The following is a 19112-nucleotide window of genomic DNA, read 5'->3' on the forward strand; positions in this document are numbered from 1 at the left end:
ATAATTTACTATGTTGCTTCACTTTGTACAAAGAGTGCTGATCAGACCCAGGAAGGATTTAATTATTATTCACATTTTCAGGTTTTAGTAATTTAACTTTTCCTTAATTGTGCTGGAAAGAAACAAATAACCAATTTAAATGTGTCGAGACTCAAAATGCAAAGAAACCCAGTATACCATTTCCTTCATCTAGGAATTTAAAAATCAGGTTAAGAAGATAATATATAGACATAAAAAAATTAACCATGTAAGAATTAAATGATAATATAAGATGACCATCATAAAGTCTATCACAAGGCATAAGGCCAATACAAAGTGCCTATTGCATGACTAGACTAAACTGAAGCAGTGAGGAAGCAGGAAGGTATAGTGAAAAGAGCTCAGCTCCATGAATTAAAAAAAAATGTGGATTTCAAGTCGTGATTTGAAAAGGCAGGTACTACCTACTTGACAAGTCATCTTCTCTCTGATCCTCACTCTCTGTCAGTATAATGATACTGGATCAGTGCTTCTCAAACTTTAATGTGCATGTGAATCACCTGAAGATCTTATTAAAAATGGAGATCCTGATTCAGTTGGTCTGTGTTGGGGCCTGTGATTCTGTACTTTTTTTTTTTTAAGTAGGCTCCATGCCCAGCATGGAGCCCAACACAGGGCTTGAACTCATGACCCTGAGATACAGACCTGAGCTGAGATCAAGAGTTAGATGCTTAACTGACTGAGCCAATCAGGCACCCCAGATTCTGCCCTTCTAATGTGCTCTTAGATATGCTGATACTGCTGGGCCAAGAACCTACTTAAAGTAACAAGGAACAAGATGATCTCTAAGATCTCTTCACTTTATGAGTTAGATTGGTAAGACTGTGCATTTATAAGCAGGAGAGATCAGCTTCTCAAAGAAATAGGAATTAGGGGCGCCTGGGTGGCTCAGATGGTTAAGTGTCTGCCTTCAGCTCAGGTCATGATCCCAGGGTCCTGGGATCGAGTCCCACATCGGGCTCCCTGCTAGGTGGGGAGCCTGCTTCTCCCTCTGCCTCTGCTTCTCTCTCTCTCTCTCTCTCAAAAAAAAAAAAAAAAAAAAAAGAAATAGGAATTGAGCTAAGCTGGACATTGAAGGAAAAACTAACTTGAGAGAAAGTTTTTCAGGCAAAGGAAACAGCAAGTCAGAAGGTATAGAGCAAGAATACATAGTAAGTCCTCAGTGAAGGCAATGATCTGGCTACTTTGACTCAACAAGATTCATGTATGGGAGAAATGGGAGGCCCTGAAGGAATGGATGTGCGATCTTATCTGACCTTCCATTCATTTTGCAGTACCAAGATAGAGTCCATGGCAAAGAAGGTGGACCTGTGGCACCACCTAGAATCACTTTTACATTTCTCAGCCTCTCTGTAACTACATAGAGCCATGCGACTAAGTTCTTCCCAATGGGATATTAAGCAAAAGAGGCTTATGCAACTTCCGGGGAATGTCCTTAAAAGGAAGCAGCATGTTTCTCTCCTTCACTTTTCTCCTTCCCAATGCTGGAATAGAGATGTAATGACTGGCTCCAGCAACCAGCTTGGACTATACTGACAAGAACTAAATGTGGAAGTGAAAGAGTGGAACAAAAAGAGCTTTAGTCTCTGACACATTGCAAGCTGCTTTACTAACCATGAACTTCTAAACTCCACTTTTTATGTGTTTAAGCTATTATTAATTTCAATTTTGTCTCATACAGTAAGATTTAATTTTTAATAGACTTTATTTTTAGAGAAGTTTTGGTTCAAGCAGAATTGAGCAGAAAGTATAGAGATTTCCCGTGTTAAAATTTAATTTAATTTAATTTAATTTTTTTTAAAGATTTTATTTATTTATTTGAGAGAGAGAGAATGAGAGATAGAGAGCACGAGAGGGAAGAGGGTCAGAGAGAGAAGCAGACTCCCTGCCGAGCAGGGAGCCCGATGTGGGACTTGATCCCGGGACTCCAGGATCATGACCTGAGCCAAAGGCAGTCGCTTAACCAACTGAGCCACCCAGGCGCCCCTAAAATTTAATTTTAAATAATTCTGTTACTGTAGTTTTGTTACCTAATGGATTTTAGGAATAAACATTCTGATCATTAACACTACTTAGAGTCCCTAAATCTTGCTTTTCCTCTCTTTCTCCCTTCTCTTTGTTCCTTGTTTCTATTTTTGTTACTTCTTTATATTGATTCTAAGGCTTCAATTCTTTTACTAACGTGTTGGTGTACTGTGTTTTAACATATGTGGGTATTTTCCACCATGTGTTCCTAAGAAATCTTATGTTCTGCAAAATTACACACTAAAAATAACAGGACATACAAGAAAATTGGCTTCTGTAGTCAAAGCTACAACTTGTGACAGAGCACTAACAAAAATAATAACTATTCTAATTTTTAGAAAACCACAGCAAAAAAAAAAAAACCAGCATAGTTTAAAAGACATATTAAGCTCCTAATAAATATATACATATTAGAGTAAATATAGCACTTATTTTAGCTTGATGGACAGAATAAAGAAGGGGTTGAGGCTATCAAATCATGGAGACAAGGGCAAAATGCAAAAACATCAGGAAGAACCATGCAATAAACTTCCTAGCTTCCAGGAGAGAGCACATGGCCAAGTAGAGTAAGAGGAAAAATGTATAACAATATCCCCTGTTCCTCTGTGGCTTGCTATATTCCGATGAATGCAATTGAATGCAGGGCATTGCACATATATTTATTTCCCATATACCCCATAACTATTATGTGAGGTGGATATTACTATCCCAGTATTATATATGAGAAACTGAGACTCAGATTAAATAACTTGTCCACAGTCAAGAGTTGGAGCTATTCAAGTATTCAAATCCTAGTCTGTCTGACTTCAAACCCTATACTCTTTGGTTTGGTTTGGTTTATATTACAGATTTATTGAAATATGATTCATATCCATATAATTCACCCATTAAAAATGTCCAATTCAGTGGTTTTTAGTATATTCACAGAGTTGTGCAGTTATCACCACAGTCAATGTTAGTGCATTTTCATCAACACAAAAAGAAATCTTATACTTATTAGCATCCATTTCCCGTTTCTCCCCCTCTTCCGGACAGGCAACTACTAGTCTACTTTCTGCCTCTCTAGACTTGCCTATTCTGGACATTTCATATAAATGGAATCAAAGTAAAATCATACACCAATTCCAACATCCAGGGGATGTAGTTTCCCCAAACCAACAAGCAATGCTCTGATACCAGCTGGGTATCCTACAATTCAACTCAATTCTGACACTATCTACCCCGAGATAGTGTCAGATACCACCTGTTAAGGACTCAGTCCTAGAAGCCTGCCTCCCCTCTCCTGCCACTTCAGACTCCAAGTCCAGGTAATAACCTGTGCTTCTGACCCACTGGCTATAGATTGGAAGTTCCAGCAACTTCCTCCTTGGATTTGATCAATTTGCTAGACAGACTCATAGAATTCACAGAAACATTTTACTTATTGGATTACCAGAATATTATAAAAGGATATAACTCAAGAACAGCTAGATGGAAGAGATGCATAGGGCAAGGTATGGGAAAGGGGCACAGAGTTTCCATACCCTGTACCTTCACACCACTTTCCCAGCGTTTGCTTGTGTTCACCAACCCAAAAGCTCTCTGAATCCCACCCTTTGAGTTCTTATGAAGGCTTCATTTCATACACATGAATGACTCTATCATAGGCCATTGGCAGTTGATTCAACCTCTAGCCCTTCTCCCTGGAGGCCAGAGGGATGGGGCTGAAATTCCAGCCCTCTGATCACATGGTTGTTTCTCTGGGCAACAGAGAGGTTTTTCCAAAAGTCACCTCATTAACATAACCAAATATACATTTATCACTCGCAACACTTAGGAAATTCCAAGGGCTTTGGGATTTCCTTGCCAGGAATGGGGATGAAGACCAAATATACATTTTTTATTTAAAACGCAATATGACACATACAATATGAGATCTTTTGTGACTGGCTTCTTTCATTTAGCATAATGTATTCAAGGTTCAACTGTGTTGTAGCATGTATCAGCACTTACCTTTTTTTTTAATGGCCAGATAATATTCCATTGTGTGGACATAGCACATTTTATTTATCCATTCATTAGTTGATGGGCATTTAGGTTGTTTTCAGTTTTTAGCTAGTATGAGTAATGCTGCTATAAATATTTGTGGAAAAGTTTTTGTGCATACATATGATTTCATTTCTCTAGTAGTAGAATTACTAGATCATATGGTAACTCATTGTTTTAACTGTTTGAAGAATTGCCAAATTATCTTCCAAGCAGTTGTACCATCTTGCATTTCCACCAGCCCTGTATGAAGGTTACAATTTATTTACATCTTTACCAACACTTGTTATTATCTGTCTTTTTGATTATAGCCATCCTAATGAGTAGCTTATTTTATGTCATAGTAGTTTTGATTTTCATTTCCCTCATGGCTAATGATGCTCAGCATCTTTTTATGTAATTATTGGCCTTTAGTTTATCTTCTTCAAGAAAATGTTTATTTAAGTCCTTTGCCCATTTTCCAGTTGGTTTATGTGTCTTTTTATAATTGAATTTTAAGAGTTTGTTATATAGTCTAGATACAAGTCCCTTATCAGACACATGATTTGCAAATATTTTCTTGTGTGGATTATCTTTCTGCTTTCTTGATAGTATCCTTTGAAGCACAATTTTTGAAAATTTTTGACGAAGTCCAATTTATCTATTTTTTTTCTTTAGTCACTTGGGCTTTTGGCATCATATCTGAGAAGGCTTTGCCTAATCCAAAGTCATGAGGATTTACTCCTCTATTTTCTTCTAAGAGTTTGCCTGGAATTTTTTTTTTTTAAGACACAAATCAGATCATGAACTGTCTCTGTTATAACCTACTGACAGTATCCCATTGCTCATAGAATAAATCCAAAGTTCTTACTAGGTATTATAATGCCCAACATGATCTGGTCCCTTGCTACCTATCTAACCTTACTCTGTTCCAGTCACCCTGACCTTTCTGCTTTTCCTAGACTATGCCACACTTGTTCCCCCACTTTAGGCCTTTGTATAGGTCACTCCCTACCATTATTCAGGTAGCTGTGGAATTATCAGCTCCTCACCTGGCCACTCTCTAAAACAGACCTCTTACCAACTCTCAGGCTGTTACTTGATGTCCTAATATTTTATTTTATTCAAAACAATTTTTTGCCACCTGACATTATGTTATTTGTTTGTTTGTTTGCCTATCATCCCATTAATAGGTAAGCTTCACAAGGGTAAGAACTTTGTTTTGCTCTAGCACTCCATTCTCAGTGCCTAAAATGGTGTTAGCACACTGTGGACACTCAATAAATATTTCTTTTAAGTTAAGGAATTAGTGAATTGGAGTGGATGAACTTACCCAGATAGAATGATATGGAAAGAAAGCAAACACCATCTAGATTGGAATCCTGGGAAATATCAGTACCACAGGTTAGGTGGAGGAGGAGACACCAGTGAACAAAGAAGAGATAATATTGTACAAGGAGGTAGGAGGAGATCCAGGAAATACTTTTCTTCATAGAACGTTTATATCTAGGGAAAGAGAATTGACTGGTTTTTCTCAAAACTCTAGTACCAAGGATTATTACGAAGTGCTGACCCTATTAGTAACATTTAAAACAAAAAAGATAATTGCAATATAAATGCTAAATTTAGAAGTCTGTAAAGATTCACATAGGAATCAATGGTCTTACAAGTAATATGGAGTTGGGTAAGTTGAAATATTTTTTCTTGTGCCTTGTATTTTCTTAGTAAAGGAGAAACTTTAGAGATTTTTCTATGATTTGAAGCTATGGCATATTCATTTTTCTCCAATTACATTAGGGAGTTATATTGATTTTGGTTCTCTCAGTCTGTGTAGGTAATTATTGAGGCTAAAATATTTTAGGATATCGGGGGAAAAGGTGTATTAGAATGTGTAGTTAAATTGCCAATAATATATTTATTTGTCAGAAAATTCATTAAAAAGATCTCTTAGAAATCCAAACTCTCCCAATGTTACAGACAGTGGCAGATTACCTGGATGAATCAGGAAACAGGCAAGGTATGCGCAAGGACAGGGGAGCCAAAAAAAAAAGGGGGGGGGGCCCCAAAACAGCAGGAAGTTGTTAATGCTCTAAGCTTGTAGGAGCAAGGGGACTGAACAGTAATCAGCCCAGTAAGAACTATGGCCAGCTGTAGGAGAGGGGCTGTCTGACAAGAGATGTAACTGTTGGGAGAAGAATGCAGCCACTTTCAAACTGTGGCCCAGGAGAGAGGGATTTGGGAACAATAATATCCCAACTTGTCTCTCTTCCCACCTTTGATCTGCCAATGCTTCCTATTGGCTAAACCCAACCAGAAACCAGAGAGCAAGGGAACTTAGTTCAGTCATAGAGATGAGCCTCTCAGGTTGAAAAACAGAATATAAAAGGTTGGATAATGATGTGGAAAAGCAAACATTGAATATCCAATACAAGGGCAACTTGGCAATGCATGGAAAAGTCTAAAAATCTGTATACCTTTAACCTCATTGCTTCTGTTTTTAGGAAACACATTTTGAGAAAACAGCAAGTGCACAAAGATATTCCTTGCATTCTAATAGCAAAGGATTACAACAAATTTAAATTGCCAACAATAGGGAACTGCTTGAATATATTATGGCCTACCAATACAATGGGATCCTGTTCATCCAAAATGAAGTGAATGTACATTGACTGACATATAATTGTAGTCATGTTTTATTGTTTATCAGAAAAGGCAGGTTTCATAATACTATGTACATGAACCCACTTTTGTTAAAAAATGTCCAAAAGTAATTGAGAAAATATATAAATTTTGAATTCATTTCTTGAGTGTTGGGGCTATGGGTAACTTTGTATCTGTTGGAATTTTGTAATTTTTCTACAGTGAACATATGCTATTTGTTAATAAAGATGTTTTAAAATAGGACATACATAAAATCAGTAATTTTATACTGTCATAGAAAAACAATTACAGGAATGGTGACTCAGATTGACTGTGGGTTTGAGGAAGTTGTTCCAAGTTCAAACCCAAACTCCCAAACTGAAGTAGAAGAAGCCAGTTTATATACCCAGAAAGACTACACTGAAGTCTTTACACTTGTCAGCGGTTTAGAAAAATGTCCAGCACTTCAAACACAGGACGAAGGTAAAACATTTATTGTTTCTATTATTATAAAACATTTCTTACTAACAAACAGACTGTCATTTTTGTGAGTGTTTTTCTGTTTTATTGGATTTTTAATTTTTCTATTTTATTAAAGGTATCCACCTGTAAAATTATAATTCTAAGCTTTGCCACATTAGAGAAATACTTTCTCTTTCATATTAATCCCCTTTTTGTGAATTCGGTTGTTTTTGGAGTTTATGTGTGCTGGGCATCAAAATAGCCTCAGGGATTTGATCATAGTCTGCTCACACCATATTACTGTAACCAGATCTGATGACATAGCAATCTCGTATAACATTAAAATAGTAGATCACTAAATGATGGCTGTATTTTATTTTCAAAATATGCTCAAGATTTTCAATCTCACCTTATTGATGTGAAACCATAATTCAAAGTAGAGATGGAATAGTTGCATTATTAGATCAGGAAATTCACCTCATTTTTACAAATTTACCATAATTAATAATTAAAGTACATCTTGGAATATTATGCAGCCATCAAAAAATGAAATCTTGCCATTTGCAACGACATGGATGGAACTAGAGGGTATTATGCTAAGCGAAATAAGTCAATCAGAGAAAGACAATTATCATATGATTGCTCTGATATGAGGAATTTGAGAAACAAGACAGAGGATCATAGGGGAAGGGAGGGAAAAATGAAACAAGACGAAACCAGAGAGGGAGACAAACCATAAGAGACTCTTAATCTCAGGAAACAAACTGAGGGTTGCTGGAGGGGTGGGGGGTGTGAGGGATGGGGTGGCTGGGTGATGGACTTTGGGGAGGGTATGTGCTATGGTGAGCACTGTGAATTGTGTAAGACTGATGAATCACAGACCTGTACCCCAAAACAAATAATACATTATATGTTTATAAAAAAACGTTTAAGATAATGCTATAGCTTCAGCTACGATAATCTAATAGATATGGAATATATAATAATTTGGTTCTTTTACGGCTGTTTTTATGTAAATATACAAATTGTGTATAAAATTTTTTGTGTTGGCAAATAGGTGTGTGATGACATAGAGTTAAATCCCTCTTAGTTTGAGATGAAAGAGTGAGAGATTGCATTAAAGACTAAACTTGAGGGCGCCTGGGTGGCTCAGTTGGTTAAGCGACTGCCTTCGGCTCAGATCATGATCCTGGAGTCCTGGGATCGAGTCCCGCATCGGGCTCCCTGCTCGGCAGGGAGTCTGTTTCTCTCTCTGACCCTCTTCCCTCTCGTGCTCTCTATCTCTCATTCTATCTCAAAAAATAAGTAAAATCTTTAAAAAAAAAAAAAAGACTAAACTTGAGGGGCGCCTGGGTGGCTCAGTTGTTAAGCATCTGCCTTCGGCTTGGGTCATGATCCTGGGGTCCGGGAATCGAGCCCCGCATTGGGCTCCCTGCTCAGCGGGAAGCCTGCTTCTCCCTCTCCCACTCCCCCTGCTTATGTTCCCTCTCTCGCTGTGTCTCTCTCTGTCACATAAATAAATAAAATCTTTAAAAAAAAATAAAAATAATAAAAAAAAATAAAGGCTAAACTTGAAGGGCACCTGGAGGGCTCAGTTTGTTGAGTATCTGTCTCTTGATTTTGCCTCAGGTCATGATCTTGGGGTTGTGAGATGGAGCCCCAGGCCTGGCTCTGCGCTCAGCAAGGATTCTTCTCTCCCTCTTTCTCTCCCTCTGCCCCTCCCCCTGCTCGCTCCTGCACTCTCTTTCTCTCTCTAAAAATAAATAAATAAAATCTTTAAGAAAGAATAAAGACTAAACTTGAGAACATGATATATTAGGAATAATCTGAATTTGATCATAGTCCAAATGAAAATTTGATCATAGTCCAAATCTACTCTGAAAAAGTGGTGCAATTTGAGGACAGTTATTAAAAATTTTATGGTTTTCAATTTTCTTCTAGAATTTCTTTTAACTTATTCTTCTAATTTCTTATAAAAATGTCTGTGGGGACCAACTAATATATTTGTACATGTAATGAGATAGTTTATAAAAAAATAACAGATATCCAAACATAGCTATTATTATTAATGCGGAAAACCAGGAGCCGTTATTGGCAAACTTCATAATATCTATCATCAACCAGAGTCAGAAGCTTCCTTAACTACTATTCACTGAATATGCTTGAGTTTCCTAAATACATATAAATTGTCCGTATCCTGTATTGCCTTAGGGGTCCTGTGTCATTAGACATCATTTTATACATTTAGATTTGCAATTTCATTTATAGTCTTTGTAGCTATATTGATTGCTGCCAGATTTATAGATACTTTGGTCTCAGTGTCTATATCCAAAGGAATGCATTAGTTTTGAAATTCAATTGATACTGTGAATTTTCTGTCTTAAATGTAATTACTAAATTATAAGTTAATTTCAAAACATATATTTCTTTAAGACATAAAAACAATGGGTAATTTTCTTTTATTGTGGGGCATCTGGGTGGCTCAGTTGGTTGAGTGCCTTCAGCTGAGGTCATGATCCTGTAGTCCTGGGATCAAGCCCAGTGTCAGGCTCCCTGCTCAGCAGGGACTCTTGCTTCTCCCTCTCCCTCGGCTCCTCCCCCAGTGCTTATGCTCTCTCTCTCTTTTGCTCACTCTCTCTCAAATAAATCAATCAAATCTGTAAAAATTTTTTTTCTTTTATTTATTGGTTTGTTGATATGTACGAATATTTCTACAACATTCACATGTTTGTCAATAAATGTAATTATTTTATGAATATCCATTCAGATTCCAAGGAATATATAAGCAAACGCAAATGTAGCTTTATTTTTAATTTAACTTTTATTTTTTTAAGATTTATTAATTTGTTTGAGAGAGAGAGAGGAGAGGAGCAGAGAGAGTCTTAAGCAGACTCCAAGCTGAGCACAGAGCCCATCACAAGGCTCGATCCCACCACCCCGAGATGACCACCTGAGTCGAAATGAGTCAGATGTTTAACTGACTGTGTCACCCAGGCATCCCTTTATTTTTAATTAAAAGAAAATTGTACATGCAGTTTAGAGAATCAAATAGTTACTCAAAATTTATAATAAAAAGCAGCAGTCCTTTGACTTCAACCACCCACGTTTTTTCCTTTTTTTAAATATATTTAAGGTGTACAATGTGGTGACTTAATATACACATACATCGTAAAAGATTCCCATTATTGAATTAACACATCCATCACTTCACATATTTACCTTCTTTTTTTTTTTTGGTAAAAACACTTAAGTTCTATTTTCTTAGCAAATTTCAGTTATACACTGCAGTAGTATCAACTATAGTCACCATTTTATACATCAGATCCTCACACCTGATTCATCTTATAACTGCAAGTTTGTACTGTTTTACCAACCTCTCCCTATTTCCCCACAGCCCAGCCCCAGTCCCTGGCAACCACCATTCTATTCTCTGTTTTCATGAGTTCTACTTTTTTTCCCCGTAGATTCCACGTACAAGTGATACCATGCAATATTTGTTGTTCTCTGCCTGGTTTATTTCACTTAGCAAAATGTCCTCTGTGTTCATCCATATTGCAAATGGCAGGATTTCCTTCTTTTTTAAGGTTGAACAATATTTTCTTGTGTCTGTGTGTATAACATATCTTTTCCTTACAACACGTTTTTTATCCATTTATCTGTGGACAAACACATGGTTTCCACACCTTGGCTGTTGTGAATAATGCTGCAGTGGGAGTACAGATATCTCTTTAAGACAGTGATTTTGTTGGCCATCTGTTTCTTCCTTTACAACATTTATGTCTTTGTGTGTATGTGTGTGCTGACTACGACCTACAGCACATTGTTTAATAGAAGCAGTTATGTTGCCATCCTCGTCTTGTTCTTGACAGTAAAGGAAATACTTTAACATTTCATCATTAAAAATGATGTAAATGTCATTTCAATGGTGAATCATTTATAATGTTTATGTCAGTTTCAATGGTTAAATGTTGGAAGAATTTCCTTTATTGGGTTGAGGAAGCTCTTTCTGTTCTGAGTTTGCTAAGAGCTTTTGATCATGAATGAGAACTGAATTTTATTAATGTTTTCTACATCTATTAAGATATATACATCCTAAATATGTAGGATGTCCCTTTATTAAAAACTTCCAAACCTATAATCTAAACATAAATCATTTTACTATTGGGATCATATTGTATCTGCATTCTTATTTTTAAATGTTAACATTATCTTGGGAACATCTCACCATATGCTTGTCTTCGAAAGCGTGGCTTTTAATGACTGCAGTTTTAAATCTTATGTATGTATCATACATTTCCCAATTTGAGAACACTAATGTTTTTAATTGCAAATATGGACATAAATTTGTATGCTTCCATTTCCAGTTCTTTCCATAGACTAAATTCATGGAAATGGAATTATTTGATATTTCTTTTAACTATATATATGTCCACTAGCATGATATGAGAATATCTTGTTCATACCAGCCTTATCATCATCAGATATATTACTACTGATATTGTGTTAATACATTTTGCCTAATATGATGGGCAAAAATTATGTTTTTACTTGGATTTTAAAAATTATTCATGTTTGGGGTGCCTGGGTGGCTCATTGGTTGAGCATCCAACTCTTGATTTTGGCTCGGGTCATGATCTCAGGGTCATGGGACCAAGCCCTGAATGGGGCTCCACACTGGGCAGGGAGTCTGCAAGAGATTCTCTTACTCTCCCTCTCCCTCTGCCCTCCATGCCCCCTTGCACTGGTGTGTCCTCAGATACTCTCTAAATAAATAAATAAATAATAAACAAATAAAATCTTTTAAAAAATTATTCATGCTTACTGGCCATTTGCGTATTTTTATTTTGTGAAATGATTCTTTTATCTATTTTCTATTCTTATATTTTATCTGTATATGTCAAAGATATATTTAATCTTTAATTTAAAACTAACCAGTCCCATCAATGTTTTCCTTTAAGGTTTGTTTCATTGCTTTTATACTTAGAAAATTCTTCTTTAAATTAGATAAATATTTATTCATATTTTCTTTAAGCTTTTCCTTAAGACTTTGGTATATGTTTAAAAGTAAGGATAAAAAATATTTTTTCCAAATGTTTTGGCAGTCATCTCAATATCATTTATGGAATAGTCTTTCCTTTCTCTACTGATTAGAAAAGCCACTTAGAAAATATGCTAAATCCTTACCCACATTAGAGTGTTTCTGGATTTTCTATTTTGTTCTATTGATTTGTCTATTATTGTATCATACATGGAATTATAACATCTATAAATAGTCTCTTCTTTCTATTAAATTTTTTCCCTAGTCTCACATTTTTATTCTTCTAGATTTACTATCAGCAAATCAGTTTTTCAAGTTACAAAACAGATCTCTTGAGAAATTTAAATGTCATTGTGTTTTTTTACTTTTTTTTTTTACTATAGTCAGTCTTACTAGCCAGGATGGTTTATCTTGCCTTTTATTCAGTTTTTTTAAATGGTCCTCATTAAAGTTTTGTAGTTTCCTGCATATGCTATCTATACGTTTTTGTTATGTTGACTCCTTGGTGTTGTATACTTGTTACCATTATGAATGAATTTTTCCATTAATTTTGGGGGTTTTTATGTATGTTTGAAAACCAGAGATTTTATAATTTTTTTATCAGACACCTAGTGAACTCCTTTATTTGTTTTCACTTAGTTACCTTGGGTTTTCTAGGTAGACATAGGAATCTTCTGCCAAGAATAAACTTGTCTTTCCTGTCAGTAGACCTCTATTTTCTGTTTCTTTTCATAGGTAAAATTTTGCTTCTTTGTAACAATTTAACACTTCTTTACAATAGAGAACAATCTCCTCATATCTGTGTTGGTAATAGAAGAGCTGTAATAAAGTAAGAACTCCAGGAAGTGTTGTATAACCTTAAGAATATAAGGAGTTAGCACCCTTCATAAAACAACTTCTGTGTAGCTACAAAGAACATTGGTTATGGTGTGATGCTGCCCTCAAGCGGCTCTATCAAAAATGGGTGGTTGGAAAACGATCTCATAACTGATAGATGTTTGTTTCCTTGGACTTGCAGAAATACTAGGATGAGCCTGTAGGAAGGGAAGATGGCTAGAGGACCTGTGTTTGGAAGTGGAAGGTGGAAACAGGGATATAAATAAATGCTGTTTGGGTTTTCACTATTAATATGACTTCATTAATACTTTCAGAGTGGATGTACAAATGAACCATCTTTAGTTGTCTCACATAAGCCCTGTTTAGATATGGAATTGATTGGCTAGCTCTCTGGTATATAAAAGAACTATGCCAAATTTGTCATGGGAAGCTCTTGGCCACAAAATTATCAGGAACTTAGCAGGTTCAGATAAGTAATCTCTTAGGAGGCTAGTTTACGGAACAAGTTCTCTGTTGGCATTTCAAGGTAACACCAGGCAAAGGGGTGTTTCCTGGCTGCCTGCTTAACACCACATATTTATTAAACATATGCATACCAGTGATGTAATTGGTCATGGGAGACATCACTCCATGCTATTCCTCTCATGCCATTCTAAATTTACTTAACTGAAAGGTCACTACCAAGAACAAGAAATTGTTGCTCCCTCTTCAATGTAGCTTTTGCTTTAGGGAGTTTGGCTTTCTGAGCAGTTCCTCATCTGAACTTATATTTTCCTTTTCTTCTTTCCACTCAGGAGCTTATTGAAGAATGGGAGCAGGTTTTATGTTCCCTCCCTTGGCTCAGAAACTGTTAAAGCACTGACACAGTTGGCTAAGATTCTAAAGTAACCTGAACATAGTAGGGTGGGGATAAACAGGAGAAATTTATTCCAGCAATTAACTCTTAGCAGTAGTGGTTCCTAATATATAAGATGTATCGCACTTCTCAAGTAGACACTTTGCCATATAACTTTCATTGTAATCAATTTTGCAATGGAAGTTTTATTTCTGTTTTACAATAGAAACAATTTTTTTTTGTCATTATAATGATAGAATCCGAATTGATCTCATTTGTAGGTTTTGTAGACCATCTCCTTTCCCTACATCTCAGAGTCTTTAGGGATGAATTAGAGACTTTAAGAGGTACAATGATGCAAAGAAAAGACTAGGTTCAACAAAAGTCAAATGCTTTTATTTCTTTACAACTTTGCTTAGGCTACCCCTGGTTGTTTTGAAGCATAAGGCTGCAAGATATTTTCCTCCACTGATTAAACTAATCTTTGTTGAAAAGAAAATGAACCATCACAACTCTTTCAGGATATTTGGTTACTAGTCAGTGTACTAAGTAATACTAAAATTTATTGAGCTTTTATCTATATGCTAATCCTATGCTGCATGCTTTATATACACAATACAATGAACTAAAGAATTTAAAGTGTGTTTGAATGGCTGACTGCAGTAACTATCTAGATCTCTTTGTGTAACTTTTAGATTTTTTCTTATTCCTTTACATTTCTTTTATTTTCAGATTTGTCTATTGATGAAGAAATAATTTTTTTAAATAACTTGATGGCCTATAAAAGTCAGCTACCAACTTTGCAGACTTTGTTGAGTAGGCTAAAACTATTTTTGGTAAAGGACCCCATTTTAGATTTCAAAGGACAGATCTTCACAGAAGCTAATTTCTTCAGGTACTTAATTGTCTGATGTAAATATTTTTAAAAAATATTTTATTTCTTTATTTGACAGAGAGAGACAAAGTGAGAGAAGAAACACAAGCAGGGGGAGTGGGAGAGGGAAAAGCAGGCTTCCTGCTGAGCAGGGAGCCCGATAAGAGGCTCAAACCCAGGACCCTGGGATCATGACCTGAGCTGAGGGCATACGGTTAACGACTGAGCCATCCAGGCGCCCCTGATGTAAATATTTTTAAAGAAGAAAATATTCTTTGTATGCTCACAAGTCTAGATGTTATCAATAATAATATATTATCATTGCTTTACATCAGTTCCAGTTTTAATCATTGTATTTAATTATTATTTAATTTGATTGGTTACATTTAGTATGTACTTTGCTTTTAGCAAACGCTAATTTAATGTTTTTTGTTGTTGTTGTTGTTAAGGGAATGTATCTCTTTTCAAGAAGATTTGAAAGGTCTAGTGGAAGAAGATTTTTACATGGATAAAGAGACCTTTAATCAGGAAAAGCTAGAAGATACAGTAGGTTTAAATCAAACTGTAATACTTGCTTTCAGTAATAGTTTTATAAAAGTTAGTAATTTATAATTTTAGTAATATGTATTGGCCATCTACTGTTAAGTTTAAAAAGACTTGGTAATGGGTTGAATATATCAATAATGAAGTCAAATTTACTTCAAGATAGTGGTTCTAAACCTTGGCTACGCATTGGAATTACTTGGAGAGTTTTAATAAAATACTGAAGCCTGGGCCCTACTCAGATATATTCTGATTGAACTGGTCTGTTGTGCAGCCCAGGTATAGTGAATTTAAAAACAAACTCTTAATGATGTTAATAAATCTCCCTGGTATAGGACATTAAGTGGTCATATTCTAGTTAAAAAATTGGAAACCAGAGCTAGAAATGTTGATTTTTATTTGTGAGTTATACACAAAACAGCACTTACACTATGTAAGAGAAGGGATCTCATTGAAGTACTAAGAATAAAGATGATCTGAGACTTCATTTTAGGTGCTGCCAGTGGTTAATAAGGAAGATAGCATCTTTGCATATTAAAGATCCAATTCCTCAAAGGCAGCCCCTCTTTTTTAGCGTACAGTTCTAATAGCACACAAAATTGTTATTGTGATGTTAATATGTAAAGAATTTTAGCAGTTGAGAGCGTGAATAACTTTTTGCAGTTTAACAAACTTGAAAACCTAGGCCCACATAGATTAGATGCATTTACAAAGTTACTTTAAACATTTTTTTGAGACAGCTGAAAATATTTCACATTTGGGGCTTTTCTTAAAACATTCAAAGGAGATAGATATAGTTGTAGACACAGCCAGAGATACTGACACAGATATAGATACTTTAAGGCGTTTAAAGGGTTTCCTTACAAATAAAAACTTTAACACACATGGTAAGAAAACCAAAATAAAACAAAACACACACACACGGTGACAGTATTAATTCACTTATTAGTCCCTTTTCTCTAGTCCCCCTCTCCCTCACCTATTAGCTCTGAGAATTATGCACATAGAATCTAGTTCTGTAAGAATGAAAGAGAAGCATATTTAATGGAGTGTAGTGAAGGTCCATTCCATTTCATCTACCCTTTTTATTTCTCCCCATTAACCATCTCTTATCTACTGCAGTGATTATTTTTAATTCGGAAGTTTAAAAATTTGTTATTAGCCCACAAGAAGATATTTTTGCATCTAGGATACTGTACATCACTAGTGTGATCAGTGGCCATAAAGGACATTACTCAGAACATTGCTTGTAATATATTGTTTGACTACTATACCTCTGTTTTTTTAAATGTTTTCATAACATTAAAAATTTTGAATATTTAGCTTAAAATTTGATATACCAATTAAACAAATTATCTATGTTTATAAGTCTAGAAATATTTATCTGGAAAACTTCCCTAAAAGCTTCTTTTACTTATACTATTTCAGCCATCATTTTTGCCTGAGTGTGAATTCTTAATACCTACAAGCCTCAAACAAGAAGTTGATATTCTATCACTCTCCGAACTGAAGGAATCCTTAAACTTAATGCCAGAAATAATAAATTATGCAGATGAAAATGAAAAGCTTTTCAGAATAGGTGAGAATAAATTTAAAAATCTATTACTTATAAAAACTACTTAATAATGTTTGTTATAAAAATATGTTGATTAAACTGCTTTCTGAACCTCCAGATTTTTAAGAAGTGTTCTTTAGGGGTGTGGGGATGCGTTAGCCTGGTGATGGGTATTAAGGAGGGCACATACTGCAGGAGGCACTGGGTGTTATATGAAAACAATGAATCATGGATCACTACATCAAAAACTAATGATGTATTGTATGGTGACTAACATAACATAATAAAATAAATTTAAAAAATTTTTTAATTAAAAAGAAGTGTTCTTTAGGTTACATGTTGAAATCTCAGAATTATTGTTGCTGAGACTCTTTTCTCATTGTCTTTCTCTTTATAACTTAACATATATATTTATATATATGTATATAAGTTAACTCGTATCACTACAAACTTAAAACGTCTCTAAAATTAACCACTTCAAGATAATTATACAAATAAACTAAATCACCTATGACTACTAATTTTTTAAAAGTTGTTTTCTTATAAACAATGACAAAGCACTAACAACTTCTATGCTGACTTTAGTTAGATATGGAGAAGCTCAGAGTGAGGTTATGATTCATGGAATCAGATGACTGGGAGAATCATAACCTAAAATGTAGATGCTTTTATCCCAGTTAGACTTAGTAAATATTGTCGAATTATTTCTAATGACAATTTAAGCCCAAATATTTAACTATCCTCTTATAAATTCCAGTTGAAATCATCAAAGGTATATATTAGGGAGGAGTGAAGGGAGATTTATGAATCCATTGAGAAGAGGGATGCTTGCCATTACTAGACCACAAACCTGAAGGAATTCTTGTAGACGAGACTAACTCAAATGAATTACTGATTAGCCTACAAGTCAAAGCAAGGGAATGAAAAGTCAACCTGAGTAAGTTGATCAAATTCATACCAGAACTTGTAAATATAGCAGAGCTTAAAACTGCAGGGTGACCCATTGGCTTATTAGCAGGACACAGATCCATGAATGCTAATATAAAGGACATGTGACTTTACTGAAGGACTGTGGTGGTACACTCCCAGCCTTCAGTTCACTCTGATGGTATACTAAATAAAGCAGTCATTGCCACAGAAGAATGGACAACATTAGAAAAAAAACTGATACAGTAGTACTTACGCTGATAGTAGACTTTCTTACCTTTCTTTTCAGATCTTACTACCGAGCATGGAATTGACATTGAGGATATAAAATGCAGCTTCACAGAGATTTTGGCCATTCAAAGCTATTGTGAACCAGAGTACAGTGAACCAGGTAGAAATTTTGGATAAATAATTGAGTTTATCAGTGGTTACCCATATCTGATGTAAAGGTACAATACATTCACATGTAAGGTCTACTATGAGACAGTTTTCATGTTTAAAATTTGATTATTGCAATCCAAGTTGTCATTTTTTTCTCTTATCTGTCCATTTACATTTGTTACTATTATTAACTCATTATCCTTCTAGCAGCAAAACTGAATAATATACAGAGAGTTACAAAGACTGAGGAAAAGGAATGGAGGAAATAGCATTAATATTAAAATCGGAAATCATAATATTATAGTTCAGTAAATAAAATTTTATATTTTATCTCAGTATTAGTAATCTTGCTGACCCTTGTTACACTTTTGTAAATTTAACTTTTTAATCACTCAAAGCAATCCTATCATTACTGTTACTATTATTATCATACCAGATTTGGACCCTGAATCATCTTTTGTTCCACTGTAATGCCAAGTTGTGTTGCTTCTTAACTATGTTGATGATACTATTATTTAGTTACATGTATTTTATTTATTTGTTTATTTATTTATTTATTTTAGTGGTGGTGCGGGGAGGTAGACAGAGGGAGAGGGAGAGAGAGAATCTTAAACAGGCTCCAACACCCAGTGTGGAGCCTAATCTCACAACCCTGAGATCATGACCTGAGCCAAAATCAAGAGTCGGACGCTTAACCAACTGAGCCAACCAGATGCTCCCTTAGTTACATTTATAATTGAATCACATTTATCATCTATTTGGAAGTTTATTGCTTTATTTATGAAAGTGATAGAAACACACTAACTACTTATGAATAAATGAGTTTCAGTTTCTCAAGCCCACTCTATAAATATGTAACTCTGTGCTGGGCCACCCAGACTTACTAAGATGAAGAATTAGTCTCCATTAATACTATTTACTTAACATCACCAATATTTAGTATGAAGATAAA

General features: G+C 35.1%; 1 protein-coding gene across 10 annotated transcripts in view; it reads left to right on the forward strand.

Annotated features, from left to right (window-relative positions):
- The window catches only part of SHOC1 (shortage in chiasmata 1), a 102854-nt gene that overhangs the window by 25365 nt on the left and 58377 nt on the right, over positions 1-19112 (forward strand). For all 10 annotated transcript variants that reach the window (XM_027614613.2, XM_027614610.1, XM_027614615.1 and 7 more), the window contains 5 exons: positions 7007-7191; positions 14613-14775; positions 15204-15300; positions 16726-16876; positions 18069-18170. In XM_027614613.2, the coding sequence (XP_027470414.1) occupies positions 7007-7191; positions 14613-14775; positions 15204-15300; positions 16726-16876; positions 18069-18170 (698 nt within the window). The remainder of the gene's footprint in view (positions 1-7006; positions 7192-14612; positions 14776-15203; positions 15301-16725; positions 16877-18068; positions 18171-19112) is intronic.

This window comes from Zalophus californianus, chromosome 13 (genome assembly GCF_009762305.2).
Source record: "Zalophus californianus isolate mZalCal1 chromosome 13, mZalCal1.pri.v2, whole genome shotgun sequence".
Taxonomy (NCBI): Eukaryota; Metazoa; Chordata; class Mammalia; order Carnivora; family Otariidae; genus Zalophus; species Zalophus californianus.